Here is a 16,027-nt window from a genome sequence, read left to right on the forward strand (position 1 = left end):
TCAGGTTACCAACAGAGATGTGTTTATTAACAAATGCCTGCAAACCATTCTGCAGGTCAACAATTCCTAAATATTCTGTAATATGTAAACACCAGCTCCTCTTACTGAACATGGAATGTGCCTAAACTAGAGAGAGGACCACCGACATTTGTTTGCACTGGGCATAAGTTGCTGCCTGAAAATAATAAGGCGCAAAAGGCAGGAGCCTGAAAATAGCAGAAAATATAATGAAGAAGTTTCTGTGGAACTAAGATAGTATGAGTTTTCTTTTTAAAAGATTAGTTCCTTATTCCATTCACCCTTGATACTTTAATATTTTGTATCAATTTCTATCTTCCCCAACCCTTAGAAATAAATAATAAAAACAAGGGCTTTTAAAATAATTTATCACATAAATATGATTTGCTACCAATACATTTGGCTTCTGCTTCAAAATTATTGGCACAATATATTTTTTCATAGTTAACTTTTTACAAAACAAGTGTAAACATTCATAGGAGAAAAATACAAGGGAGTACTATGCATGATACAATTCAAACCAATAGCACAGCTGACATATTGCAGTAAAAGTTCTATACTTTTCCATATGATAAAAGCTAAGTTCCTATGTATCTGTATGGTTAAAATAAATGTTCTACTTTAAGGAGCTTGATTCACATTTCACTTGTTGAAATTTGCCAAAACAACTGTGTTAATGAAGTCCGTATTTCTAGACAGCTACTCAATGCAACTTTATTACCTTAGGCACCAACTGTTCAGCTTCACATATGGAAATAGCAGAAACCAAGGCTTGCACATTAGTCATTCTAAAGGACGTTTTTCACTTCCTAGGAAATCCTAACACAGCACTTAATGTGTATTATAGAGTCTGTTCTTGATGAAGACTATGCTAGACAGATGTTGCCGGATACCTGGATAATGCTGAATATGATTAAACCAACGAGAGACGTTAAGGTATTTCTCCTTCTCCTGCACTGTAAGGTCGGCCTAAATAATGGAAGAAAAAGTAAGTTTCACATATTATGATTAACAGCAATATATAGTGTCCATTAACCTGTTAAATCAGGTCTCAAAATTTGAATTGTGGAAGTATGGCTCATTCATTTGATTTCATACTAAATAAGATTCTTCACTAGTTTACCATCATGATCCAATCCTCTGTCCTATGCAACAACAAAAAAACCATGAGGTTTCATCTGTTCTGCTATTACATAAACTTGGCCTAACCCAAGATATGTTACTTACGTTAACTTTGCCACCCCCAATATTCAAATAATACAATTTATTCTGTGCTTATTGTTCTATTTGCTGATGTAATAGCTGCAAAATATGGAAACAGCATTTTCAAAGGTTAAGGGGGGCGGAAGCAAACTTCCAGATGGATGACTTTGGACTGGTCCTTTGCCCCCATTCCACCCTGAAGTATTAGAGATGGAGGGAAGAACCCCAATTCGTGCTTTCATGCTCCAGATGTATAAGATACAGATAACCTTGATATTATGGAAATACAGTCTGGAAAACACCAAACGTTTTTCTATTCTACACTAACATAATGGAAAAACCCTTGAAACGTTATGACCCTTTTCTTCTGAAGTTACTATTGACAGAGGAACGGAAATCAAATTTTGAAAAGAGAAAGGCATCTCCCAACCAAAGCTGTAACAAGCTTGTACTCACTATGATGTGGTGCAGTCCATAGTACAGCAAAATATCTGCTAAAGTAAAATTGTGTCCTGTAATATAGACTTTGTCTTCAAGGTATGAATTCAGGTCCTAGAAAGAAACAAAATGAATGCACTTCAGAAAAAAAGAAATACTTAAAATACACTCTTCCACATACTGTCACCACGACTGATAGGCTTATATGTATGCATAATGTAATTGAATATGCAGTCTGGGCAAGCCTCCCAATTCCTCAACCAGTTCTTCCACTCTGCCCAGTGCTGACTCAGGGTGCTAAAGCAGATTGGGACTGAAAATACAGAGTGAAAATTGCTGTTCCATTCCTCTCCCAACAGTTCCTTATAATATATAGGAATAATGTATCCTTACTCAGAATACCGAATTTTTCGCCCCATAGGACGCACATAGTTGTTGTTGTTTTTTTTGGGGGGGTAAAGAAAAAAAAATTATTTCCCCCCCAGGAAATGTCTCTCTTCAGACCAGGTTGGGGGACAGCGGGAAGGCACGCTGCGCCTCCCCGCTGTCCCCGGAGCTTGTGCAGCTGGCAGCGGGGAGAAGTGCGCTTCTCTCTGCCGCCAGCCTTCAGACCAGGTCGGGGGACAGCAGGAAGGCGGCGTTCCGCCTCCCCGCTGTCCCCCAAGCTTGTGGGGCTGGCGGTGGGGAGAAGCATGCTTCTCCCCACCGCCAGCCTCCAAAACAGGTCGGGGAACCGAAGCCCGGGGCGCGCTGTGCAGCGCGCCCCATTCTTCAGGCTGCTGCCCACAAGCCTTGCGAGCCTGCGGGAACTCCCACCGGGCTTGCGGATAGCTTCCTAAAGCCTGGAGAACAAGAGGGGTCGGTGCGCACCGACCCCTCTTGCTCTCCAGGCTTCAGCGAAAGCCTGCATTCGCCCCATAGGACGCACACACATTTCCCCTTCATTTTTGGAGGGGAAAAAGTGTGTCCCATAGGATGAAAAATACGGTAGTTGCTGTGAACTAAGGATAGAAGAAAAGTAGTGGAGGATGACCCATAAGGGCTAATGGGGCACTGCCTCAACAAGTTCAGACTGCTCTCCACCAGTCCCCACCTGCCTCCTTCCTTCTTTACAATGAGTTCAGGTGGTGGCCTTGGCTGTCAGCTTCCTTCTCGTCTCAGTGCTACCTTTGCAGAATTCAGCAAAGAGGAGGATGGGGACACAACCAGAACTAGTTGGCTCCAGCTGCTATTGACTCTGGCCCTACCTATTGTTGGTCTGTCTCCTGGTTCCACTGGTTACCAGGGAATGACAGCTCTTTTCAAGAGGAAAGTCACACAATCCAATAACTAAGAATTAGAACAACTGTAAAATCAGACTGAAAATTTGGTACTAAGCACAGAGCATTGTGCAGCCGAAGCTATGCACATTTAAATCCCATTGATTTCAATGGGATAGTCAACTACCATGAATACCTTAAGAGAGATTATATATGAACTGCCACTTGTTAAATTCAGTTAATATTGCAAAAAAAAAGCACACTGCTAATTTCAGTGGGTCTACTCTGAGTAAAACTTAATTGGAAACAGCCCAGCAATTATGCTACCTTGAGATCCAAACTTTCAGTGTGAGAAATTGTTACTCTTACCTTCAAAATTAGTCGAATATCTTCTTTACTGGACTGTTTATCTACTTGCGTTACTCTGTATTCTAACCACTGCTGAACTATTGCTTTCTCTTCTGTGGTGCTCCCAAGCAGCTGTTCCTTCTTTGCTTGTTTGACTAGATGGATGGCTATAGTTGTCAGTCCTGTCAGACTGGGGCCATTGTTCATCTGTAGTACAGGAGTCTAAGAGAAGGAATTCAAGCCAATTCAGTTATTCAGATGTAGAACAATATCTGAACTTCTGCTGCAAGGCATCTTGTCAAACTCCATTTTATAAAAGAAAAGCTACCTTGTGTGAAATAAAAATCCAACTAAATTCCTTGGAAATTAATCCCATTTAAAAATAAATGAATTAAGACTAGACTCAAGTGATTACAGGAAGAAATGCAGTTTTATAAGGCTCTACACATGGTTTTTGTTTTTATGATTTTGAGCAGAACACACCCACACAAAGAAAGCTGAAAAACTGAACAGAGAAATAACACCAAGGGGAACCAAAGCCTTGCTTCATAATATTTCAAATACAAGTGGGTCCAATATGGAGTATTTCAGCTATTGATTCCCTACAAAATAAGTAATAGGGAACCAGGCAGAGAGCCTTCTTGGTAGTGGCACCTGCCCTGTGGAACGCCCTCCCATCAGATGTCAAGGAAATAAACAACTACTGTATCTGACTTTTAGAAGACTTCTGAAGGCAGCCCTGTTTAGGGAAGTTTTTAATGTTCGATGTTTTATCATGTTTTTAATATTGTTGGGAGCCACCCAGAGTGGTTGGGGAAACCCAGCCAGATGGGCAGTGTATAAATAATAAAATTATTATTGTTACTTATTACAGTTTTAGGAGCATCCATGGGTTATCAGCAAGAACCATGTTCAAGTTCATATACATCCAGCACCACCACATGGTTAAGGGTTGCCCAGAAAAAACCATTTCAGTATGCACATGAAAGTTTGAAATAATCTATTAAAAACAACCTAACATATTTTGGAGAAGGGTTCACAAAAGACCACATTTTATCCATTATAAGAAGAGTGTTCTGACATTTAAAACACACACCCTTCAATGGAATTGTTAACTGCAGTACTCAGTTCTGATGAATGTGTATCAATAACCCACACCCGTTCACTCCCTTTTCCAAAGAAGCCAACCTGGAGAGAATCAATCCACAGACACAGCCCAAAACCAATGTTTCATTTCCAAAGTTGTAACATCAGAAGCTGAGACGTTTTCTTAAGGCCTAGCCATACAACAGAAACATATGTTGTTGTTTTTTTATGCCCCAGTGAAGAGAAGGAAGCAGTTAAGAGTAAGGTGCATGAGAAGTCATCCATTGGTGCTCATGCATAGATTTAAGATCGTGTAGATTAGTTTTTATTTAAAATGAATGGCAACGGGAGAGCGGGCAGAGCCTCTGACAACATTTCCAACGCAACCTCGTGCACGTCCGGGCAGAAAGCAAGTCCCATCATGCTCAGTGGGGTGAGTGCAAATCACAGCCCCAAAATAAACTGCTAATAAACAGCGCCTGTGTTATCATGAGACTAGCTAGGGCGCAGCCCCCAGAGGGACCTTAGAGGCTCACAGATTATTCAAAAGGATTTGTGTGCCTTAGCGTTTTCTTTCGCATTTGAGAAAGGCAATCAAATATTGTCGGGTTAACTTTGCAGAACAGGCAAAGCTGGCAGGAAAAATCCGAAATCAGCATGATCAAGTATTCCCAAAAGGACTGGAGTAAATTTATACGATATCTGAAAGATTATTGTAAGCAATTAACATCATCAGCAGGATTGCCTGAAGCCTTGTAATGAGAAATTTTCTACCTTTCTATATTTATTTAAAATTTGAGCCATTTTGTAATGAGTGTAATTAGAATTGGAAAACGTGCAAATTGCAATGATATATACAGTAAAGGTTAATTTTGAAAGCCATGAGCGGGGGGGGGGGGGAGGAAGTCAATAAGATTTAAAGAGCCAGGAGGTGTGTGTGTGTGTGTGTGTGTATATATCGTCGGGTTATTTATTCTTGCTAATTTAGCGGTTTCAAGCGTTATACTTTTCGGGTCGTCCCCCCCACGAGACACCTGCGAAGTTAGCAATTATTATTATTTTGTGCAAGCAGTTAGCTTTGCCTAGAGAGCTGCAAAACATCCTGGCACCGGCCCAGTTCATTGTACCATCTGTCAGAGGGGGCTGGACTAGATGAGCTTTGGGGATCCCCCTTCCAAGCCAATTCTGAGGAGAATCTCCATTCAAACGCGCCTCGGTCGGTCTGCCTGGCGAAGGCAGCCAGCTCCTCCTCCCTCCCTCCATTAACCGCCAGCCCCCTTTTCCCTCCCCGGCACCCCCAGTCCCTCTTCACCTTCCGCTCTCCTTGCCCGCTGTACTTGTTCCCCTTCTTCAAGCCCAGGGACTTCTCCAGCAGGCTCAGCTCCTCGGCGGCCGGGCCAGGCCCCACCACGGCGGCCGCCGCCATCTTTTCGGCGAAAGGGAAGAAGAAGGGGGCGGGGCGCTCTCAGCCGAGCGGCCTGCGCCTGCGATTGGTGGAGGCTTGTTTAGTCCCGCCCCTCGCGAGGCGTGTCTCCCTTCCCGGCCGAATCGGAGAAGACGCCTGGGAAGGACTGACGTGGGCAAGGTGGCGGGCGCGTTGGCGCGCATGCGCGAGAGGGCACGCGCGCGCCCCTTGATAGCCCAGCCTGCAAGGGTTCCAAGCAGGATCCATCGCAGTCGCGTGTGCCGGGGCAGCAAACGCAGCCTGCAACTCTCCAGCGAGAGGCTGCCAGGTCTCCTGCAATGGAAGGAGATGCACGAAGGGACTGGATTATGCCCTAAGACCTTTCTCCTCCTCGTCCTCAGAAGATTGCTCGCTTGTTTTCGTTTTTAAAGTTGCACACATTTATAGGCATGGATTTACGTGCCCAGTCAGTGACTGTCCCAATCTTCTCTTTCACTGACATTCTGTTTCATATTCTTTGGATCGCTGCATCCCCAAATAAATTTCCACCCCTTCCTCTCTATTCATTTGTCTTGTCCACTGCTAGTAAGTAGTCAAGTTCATCCCGCCTGGAAATGAATCATGATACCGTCTCTTCTTAAATACTCTCCCGCTCCTTATTTTTTGCCCAATTTATTATTTTGGCCGTTAAGCTTACCAGTTCTGCAAATTCTATTAGTTTATGCAACCATTGTTCTTTGTAAAAAAAATCCTTCCAGTAGCACCTTAAAGACCAACTAAGTTAGTTCTTGGTATGATCTTTCGTGTGCATGCACACTTCTTCAGATTCATTGTTCTTTGGTCAGAGTTGCCTCCTTCCAATACTTTGTATAGGCTACTCTTTGTGGCCGCTGTTGCATAAAGGAAGAGATTTTCAACTTTCTTTGGAATCTTCCCCTATTTTTGCTAATAGGAAGGCTTCTAGCATCTTACGGAAGGTGAATCTCAACTTCATTTTTAAAAATTCCTTGTAAACCATTTCCCAAAATTTCTTTGCAAGTTTGCATAGCCACCACATGTGTATTAATGATTCTTCAACTTATATACTGTTCATTGTTTGTTTGCTTGTTAAATTTCTGTACCTCCATCCGAGGATCACGGAGTGGTTTGTTCTGTTTTATTAAATTTGCATACCCTCTGGACCATGGGTGTAGCCAGGGAGGCAGCTGCCCCCCCACCAAGTAAGTAAAAAGAAAAAATACCAACTGACCAATCGCCTCACAAATAGTTCAGTTCTGCCCCCCCCACCCAACATAAATCCTGCCCTCCTAACATAAATACCAACTACGCCTATGCTTTTCCCTTGGAAATGTCCTTTTTGATCCAAACAGACTACAATGTGAAGCCAAGGTTTATTCATTGTTCAATTGCTCAATATCAATTGGGGTTTGCTTGAGCAAAACAAACCATGATCCCTGGTTCAGATGTAACACTAGGCCAGTGATTGTGGCTTGCTGCTCTCACTTGGGCTAGGGTTTACTGTGATGATGTGAACTAGGGACTCAGCTACACAGCTGCAAATAAAATGTTTTAAATGTGTTGTAAAATGCAATACACAAATGTGAAACTAGATGGCGACAGTGAACTATGCAAAATTCAATTTATTTTTCAAAATGTTTTTTTAATAAAGCATATTTTCACAGCATTTTTTATATGTGTGTAGATTCCACCTAGGTCAAGGAGTGAGTGCTGACCCTGTTCAGATGCAACAATCCCAATTTGTCTTCCAAAAAGACATGATGAGCTATTGGTTATATTGTAGGTTTGTTAATATAAATTATTTTAGCTGATTTTAACACTATTTTTACACTGTAATACACCCTAGAACCTCATGGGGAATAAATTATTATTATTATTATCATCATTTATCATCATCATCATCATTGAAGTACACAGAAACCATGTGCAATCCAGTTTAACCAAATTCTTTTGCAGCCTTGACTGATAATGTGAGTTTTTACATGAATGCCCCATGACCCCATATTCTGGTACCAAATGCCAAAAGAACATTGCAGTCCAGCACAATTTCCTGCTATTCTGCCACCATCAAAACATGATTATATATTGTGTAGCAGATCTTTCTTTTGAATTTCAAAAATATCTGGAGCTTAGCATCTAACAGACCTGATTAGTCATTTAAATACACCTAATATTTCTAGGGACTTTTTTTTTTGCTGCTTAGATAGGAAATCTTTATAAGTGGAAATATCTATATCGATACCTATCTCATCTATATCGATCTCTATCTCTATATCATCTATATCTATATCTATATATCATCTATCTCTATCTCTATCTCTATCTCTATCTCTGTCTATATCTATCTGTATCTAAATGCCAGTGCTCCTGAAGTCATCGTCAAATTCTCCACTGACTGCCATGTAGCTATCGTTTGTGAATAATCCTGCTTGTCATGTCAGTATCATGCAGTCCCCCAGTAAATAGTGCATTTGACATTTTGCTCAGCATGATGTATATTGCAATGTAGACGACTTATTTCTTGGATTTCCACCTATTCATGTTAAAAGCATGCTCTCTTTGGACTGCAAAACAATGCAGGCATGCACCTGAGCTTTTTATGGTGTGCATTTCCCCTTTGTTCCAGTAGATGGAGCTTCATGATTAAAGCATGGCGATGGCAACATGCCTCGGAGAGGGAGGGCGATGGTGCAGTTCCACTTTGCTTAGAGGGATCCGTGTTCTGTGAGCATGCTTGCTATATGGGTTCATGCGCGTGCAACACACACCCATGTCAGGACCCTCAGTCTCAGTGGAAAGAACTTGAAATATCTATTCTGTCAAACAGAGCGCAACTCTAATCCACTGTTATCATAGTCAAGTTTTAACTTGAAAGTACCTTAGGTTATAAATTAAACGTCAGAAACAATTAATTTGGCGCATGAAACATGAAGCGGATATGACTGTCCTTCGGAGAAAGCCTGACAGCTTTATGGATGTCACTGTAGGATCTGTTAAAATGAGCCTTGCTTGCCAGCGAATTTTTGAGTGTGTCATCTTGCTGTTAGCTGTACCATAATTTTTTGTCAATGTAGCTTTGAGTCTCAAACATTGCAGAAGCCTTCGCCAATTAAGGCCAAAGCTAAACAATGCAGCTAGATATTGCCTGCATGCGCTTTCGGTTTGCACTGGGTATTGGAGATTTAATTATAAATCAAGAATACAAAGTTGGATGGCATATGAAAGGAAAGTCTTTCGAAACTAATACATTAGGGCAAATCTTTTTCCTGTTGCTAATACAACCCTTGAACCTTTGCCATTGGGATGAGTTCAAGTCCCCCTATAGAAGGAAATCTTCATTTTATCTTGCTGTGATTGTGCATTCTACTCTGTGTTGTATTTTCCACAGAGAGGTGTGCATGGAGAATGCAAGTTATTTCTGGATCAGAGATTCCTAAAAAGCATCTTAGTAGTGATTTATAACCAGCATTTCAGTCTTTGCAGGGAGCCAAAGCAACCAGATATATAAATAAAATGCTGGATTTGGCAGTGGGAAAGAGCATGAATTGTACACTCTCAGCCTAACCCACCTCACAGGATAAGATGGAAGTGGGGAATAAAAATGTAATTAACAGCTGGTGCCGACTTCCAGACATTATAGCCCAGGCTGATTCTCCCATGTTCATGCTGAATTTGTACCATATTTAATCTCTATTACTATAGTTAAAGGTGAATTCAAGTTTGCACAGAAGGGGCTAGAAATCAGCTTAATAAAGGGCCCGTAGCAGTTGGATACACACAGCCCCATTCCATCCTCCCTTTTATTTGTTATTATTAATTTATTTTTTCCACAATCCCAATGTTTATAATGCCCACCCAGAATAATTTGCATCTCTCGCTTCTGCTCTCCAGCCAACAAACCTCCACGTTTTAAAAACAATGTTGTGGTTGTTCCCCTCTGCATATTTACTCAGGCTTTTCATTGTGGATGAGGCTTGTGTTAGGTTAAGTCTGTGTTATTGCAGCCTCAACCTCCATACAATTTAACACAGAGATATTGCTGTTGCTCACTTTCATGTGGACTTCAAACTTGGGTGTGTGTGTGAAAAAGACTGCAGTTTTTGCTTGAACTGACTGAATCATTGAGGTTCCTAAGGACCTGCCGTTCTAGAACAACAGAACAACCTGCCGTTCTAGAACAGAGGCTTGACAACCATATGTCAGAGGCTTGACAACCATATGCCGTTCTAGAACAACCTGCCGTTCTAGAACAGAGGCTTGACAACCATATGTCAGGAGTGCTCTGATGGTGTTTCCTGCTTGGCAGGGGGTTGGACACGATGGCCCTTGTGGTCTCTTCCAACTCTATGATTCTATTTATTTTAATAAATTATTTGATTTTTATGTATATTGCTGATATACATACATGCTTACTGCTTTTTTAAAATTGCTTTTATTGCCCCTTGTTTACCTTGTGAGCCACATTGAACATGATTCACTTTTTGGAAAGGCAGCAAATAAATTCAAGCCCAATCTAATCCGCAATGTTGAAAGGAAGGGCCTGCCAGATGACAAGACGTCTTTCACTTCCAGTTTTGTCTTACCTGAGGTCCTTATCCTGAGATCAAGGCATCTTGAATGTGCACTGCATACTAGCAAACGGTCCACATCTCTCCATATAGGAAACCAGTCTATGAAGCTTCCGAAAGCCTTTTAGCCAAGAGACAGGGAGGGAGAGACTTCTAACCAGCAAGCGGCTCGATCAGTAGCAGCTGCTGTTGTGAACGAGACTTGTGCTAGAGACGCGGATGTGTTAAAGAAGTGCTGTCAGCACCTGAGGCAGGGTCCATTGGCACATCTTCAGCAGCAAGGAGGCTCCTGGATTTGCCCCACGGGAGATGATGGCAGCTTGTCATGAAATTTTCGCAACAGAATGTCTTTCCAATGTTCTGAATTCGCCCCAGGAAGAGGGGTGACCTCAACGCTGCCCCTTAAAATGGGGGGTTGCCTGAACATGCAATACTAGCACCCATTCTCTAATACACTGGTCTCCCAGCCCCCATTAGGCTTTAATTTAATAACAATAATTTATAAGTGTTACATAGAATTCAGAAGTGCTCAATATTTAAGTTTTCCTTACAGCAAGTAAGTAGGGCCACCGCCGCAGCAGGGTAGAGGGAAGGAAAGGGACCTGCCCAAGGCCACTGAGCGCATGGGCGTGGACTTCCTGCTCATAGGTAAAGGTAAAGGGCCCCCTGACCATTAGGTCCAGTCATGACCCACTCTGGGGTTGCGGTGCTCATCTCGCTTTATTGGCCGAGGGAGCCGGCGTACAGCTTCCGGGTCATGTGGCCAGCATGACTAAGCCGCTTCTGGCGAACCAGAGCAGCACACAGAAATGCCGTTTACCTTCCCGCCGGAGCGGAACCTATTTATCTACTTGCACTTTGATGTGCTTTCGAACTGCTAGGTTGGCAGGAGCAGGGACCTAGCAATGGCAGCTCACCCCGTCGCAGAGATTCAAACCGCCGACCTTCTGATCGGCAAGCCCTAGGCTCTGTGGTTTAACCCACAGCGCCACCCGTGTCCCCTCACAGCTCATGCTCTAACCCTAAAGTGTGCCAGTTTTCTTCATGTGATAGGCTTCATGTGACCACTACAGTGAGGACTGCTTGAGGATGGCTTTCAGGGTACCAGCAGAGTGATTAGGTTCTGCCTTAAGTTTTGCCATAGTTTTGTTTGCACAAGTGATTCGTTCTGCTTCAAAATCCATTTAAGGGACCTCTTTATAGCCCTAGATTTTAGGGGATCAGAAAGACACACTATTATCATTGCATCCGATCCATGTGTAGAATGAACCAGGTCGTCAACCTGTGTTGGCTGGTTTCTCCCTTGGTTCACTTCACAACCATATAGGCTGTAGCCAGGGCCTCCCCCCCCCCCAGCCAGAACTCACTGGAACTCAGTTTTGACATCTCTTAGGTGGGTGCCACTTCCATTATATGAGAACAAGGGAGGTGTTCGTGGAGAGTTCCAGCACCTCCTTTTCTAGAAAAATAACACTTGAAGAATGAGTTCCATATTGGTTTGCCCGCAAAAGCTCAGGACCAAAAAATGAGCTTCCCAGTTTTGATCAGTGGGATATTGGAGGGTATGTTGTCTATCTACACCAGCCATAATTGTCAATGGTGGTGAGGATCTGGAAAGGTATTGTATATTTGTATGAACGATACCATCATACCAAACTGGGGTAAAAAATGTCTGTCGTCTTTTGATTAGTTTCCAGATTGAGCTGCAATATACGGGTTTCAGCCCTCATCTCCCAAGCCCAACTCCAACGCAGTCTCATGGGAGCTCTATTTACGATGTTGCTTTTCGTAATTTACAGTTGCAGGATACAACAGGAGTTTTTGTAAATTGCTAAAGAGCAGTTTGGATTATCAAAGTAATTTTATTTTTCCACAGAGACAGGAGACAGGATGGTTAAAAAAAAAAAAAAAAGCTCAAGATTTTGGCCCATGCTAGTTGTTATATAACCTCCTAGCACAACAACTCTCTCAAGCCGAAAAACATCATAGTGGACATGATCGCTATGTGCAAATCTATATTTAATCTATCAGCTTGCATAAGGACAACTGAATTTGTGTCTCTCTCTATGAATTTAAGACTGTGTCTGCTTGTCAGAGCTCTTTTTCCAAGCTGACATTAACCGCAGCCAAGGAAAACATCTCTATTGACATCAGCATATGCATACAGTATGATGCATTTTGGGGACAGAATGTGATACTGCATGGCAAACTGAAAAGGGAAGCACAAGGCGAAGAAAATCCTTTATTTCTTGAGAGCCTTGCATTGCGCAGAATGGCTTATTTGAGGATCAACTGAAGGGAAGTATATAGCAGTTTGTTCCTTTGCTACTATTTCCTTTCTTTTGTCATGAAATGGTGGTTCGGCAGATTATGCAAACAATGGCTTATGAACAAGGAGGTCCACAAAGGTTATGAATTCAGAGCTTAAGGGTGCAGTCCAAAAACTTGCCTGAAACCCCAGAGAACTGCTGCCAGTCTGTGTAGACAGTTGCAAGCTAGATAGACTAATGGTCTGACTTGGTGCAAGGCAGCTTCTAATGCAGTCCTAAATATGCTTACTAGTGAGCAGGCCCTGTGGAACACAATGGGACCTACTTGAGAATGAACCTGCCTAGGGTTGCACTGTGCTTCTGCCATCTGCATTTCACAGAGCAGGACTGTGTTTTTGAACAAACTGTATTGTTTTGTTTCATTATCATGCACTGCCTCGCACATCTCTTGATGGAAAAATGGTGCATATGTTTTTTTAAAAAACAGATTAAAAACGAAACTAGTGATGCGCCGTGGTTGGGAGTAAAAGACTGTGTTGCAAATGGACTGGGTTTTCCGTTTTGTTTAACATTTCTTAGCTTTGAATTGCTGTGTGCAATGGTAGTGAAGGGGTTTCAAGTTGAGGTTCCTCACTGAATGTGCATCCTGCTTTTCATTCTGATACCTCCTTCCTGAAGGGAAATTTCAAATATATTCCATGTTTCACATTTCTCCAGAGCTCCTTGAAAATGGGTTCGGAGGGCTGGATTAGGATTTCTACTTGAAATGCAGAATGATCTTATTTTCTCATGTCTACCAAAGCTGCAATTCTCACAGTCTACTGAGAAGTAAGTCCTCTTGAATTCTATGGTGCTTACTCCCAGGTAAGTGGAGTTATGATGGCAGCCTAAGTGAGCACAGAGCTGCAGCCTTAAGCCTACATGAAGTAGTTATGTATGAGATCGCACAATTAATATACTAGTCACTTAAAAAAAGTTATTGATAATACTTAACTATGCAGTTAATACACCAGATTGAGAAGATAACTGGTAGTGGTTTAGAAAAGAAGTACAAATCAAAGCATTTTGAGATTTAGACTGATTTCTTTTTTTAAAAAAAAATGTGCGTGTAGAAAAGGAACATGTCTTCAAATCCTTTTCATGCAAGTTCATTTTCTGCCAGCAAAGGGAATTTAATCTGCTCAACACACCAAATCATTGAGAGAGCAGTACATTTATTCATTAAAGTAATCAATCAGTGGAAATAGGATTTCCCCAGTATATATATTAAATGGCAGAAATGATGAGTTCATAAAAATGTCAAGAAATTTTCATCTCTGTTATCTCTTTCTTAGGTCAGCTCTCTCCAAACAGATTATCTCATTTGTGGGAGACCTCCTTATTCTATCTTTCTCATGGAAAGTAGAGTATCTAAAGTACCGCACAGACATTAAAATTAAGCAGAAATGATAGGAATTGTCAAGCACAGCAAGAACGATGATAACCTGCTCTTTTGAACGAATAGGCTGGCGTTAGGAGTTGCTCATTTCTGCAATGAATATATTAACAGTTCCCTTAGAAAAATACCAGCCTCTGTCAGTATTTGTTGACATGGGGCAAAATCCAGCAAAAATTAAGCACCATTGAATTGTGTTTATTTCAAATAGAGAGTCACTTTTTCCTAGCCTCACCTTCTTCACAGGATTGCTGTGGGAATAAAATGAGAGAAAATGCTATGGGTTTGTTTGTCTGCGTGTTTGCAGCTGTTTGCTTTCCCATCTAATTTTCACAGCTTTCACCTGTAAATTTGGGTTTACTTGATATGGGGATAATCCAATAAATGGGGAAAAATTGGGCTCCAAATTGTTCCACTCGAGGTCAGCTGCCATCAACCTTGCCATCCAGCAATGTCTAGAAGGCCACAGACTCCCCAACCCTGTTAAAAAGGAAGAAAGGTTCCCAGTGAAAGAGGATTCTATCCTCCCCACATCCCCTCTGGTCTCCATCTCACTGAAACTTAATACAGAGCTTCTCTGTGGTACATTCCTGGTTTTTCTGAAACGACTGATTCCTTAATTTGTCCGCCTTCTTCCATCACCTGCAGTTCCACTTGCACCCTTGGCATCTAAGACTCCACCCTTCATGAAAATAGGAAGGTTAGCATGAATCATGCCAAATTTTTTAAAGGCCGTTCTTTGAGAAAGTCTAGGTCCAGACAGAGCAACCCACATAATGCCTCATCAGGTTTATGTCACTGTCCTTTTGCTTCAACTTTGAATGGATGATACACAATAAAGCCTTAGGAAGGAAAAATACAACTGGATGATTGAATATAGCACCTTTCTATCCAATAGACCCAGACTGCTTTGGAAGAGCAAAAGCACACATAGGCTGTGTACAAATAATTCCCAAAGAATCTTGGAGACTTTAGTTCACTCCTCACAGAAATACAATTATCAGCACCCTTAGTAAACAACAGTTCCCAGGATTTTTTTGGGTGAGGGGAAAAATGTGTTTTAAATGGGTATGGTGTGTTCATAGCCCGTTATTCCAGTGTATTCTAAGGCCCTATTGATACATTACAGCACAGCTGGCTAACCACGGAGCCAGGGGACTGATCAGGCTTTCCAAGCAAATTTTTCTGCCTCTCTCTCAAGAACCCACTGATTTCGGCAGGGGTGGAGAAAAGGAAAATAAATAAATAAAGTAATGTTGCATGCCACCCCAATTTCTGAGCGCTGCGAGATTCCAGGGGTTCCTTTTGTGTTTGTGCTTCCTTTTGGAAATGAAACGCAATGGAAACTGTGGTGACTTTGTGATATATGGTATATATATATATATATATATATATATATATATATATATATATGCAGGTTTTGGTGTCTTCGGGTGTCTTCCCGTGTAAGAGTCGGGGTGTCTGTGCGACGTTTCGACGAGGTCTCACTCGTCATCTTCAGGCTGGTGCTTTCGGCTTCTTGTTACTGGAACAGAGCAGAGTCTGGTGTTTGAGTTCCTATAAATACTGTTGAGGGGTGTGGTGTATAGCCTCCAACGTTCTGGGCAGAGAGGAAGTTCCTAGATTAGTGTGCCTTTTCTTCTAGGAACTTCCTCTCTGCCCAGAACGTTGGAGGCTATACACCACACCCCTCAACAGTATTTATAGGAACTCAAACACCAGACTCTGCTCTGTTCCAGTAACAAGAAGCCGAAAGCACCAGCCTGAAGATGACGAGTGAGACCTCGTCGAAACGTCGCACAGACACCCCGACTCTTACACGGGAAGACACCCGAAGACACCAAAACCTGCATTCCTGTACCCGTGAAAATCTACGAAAGCATATATATATATATATATATACACACACACACACACACGATCTGAGCCTGTGATGGAGGGGTTCACAACAACAACACCCCAAGAGGGTGTTGCTTCTC

General features: G+C 42.2%; 1 protein-coding gene across 1 annotated transcript; it reads right to left on the reverse strand.

Annotated features, from left to right (window-relative positions):
• Positions 1-369: 369 nt before the first annotated feature.
• Positions 370-5,825, reverse strand: EEF1E1 (eukaryotic translation elongation factor 1 epsilon 1). Its single transcript, XM_082234699.1, has 4 exons — positions 5,665-5,825; positions 3,288-3,488; positions 1,678-1,773; positions 370-987 (listed from the first exon to the last, which is right to left on the reverse strand). The coding sequence occupies exons 1-4, from the start codon at positions 5,776-5,778 to the stop codon at positions 850-852; spliced, it is 549 nt and encodes a 182-aa protein (XP_082090825.1). The 5' UTR covers positions 5,779-5,825; the 3' UTR covers positions 370-849.
• Between the last annotated feature and the right edge of the window lie 10,202 nt (positions 5,826-16,027).

This window comes from Podarcis vaucheri (genome assembly GCF_965113315.1).
Source record: "Podarcis vaucheri genome assembly, chromosome: 8".
Lineage (NCBI taxonomy): Eukaryota > Metazoa > Chordata > Lepidosauria > Squamata > Lacertidae > Podarcis > Podarcis vaucheri.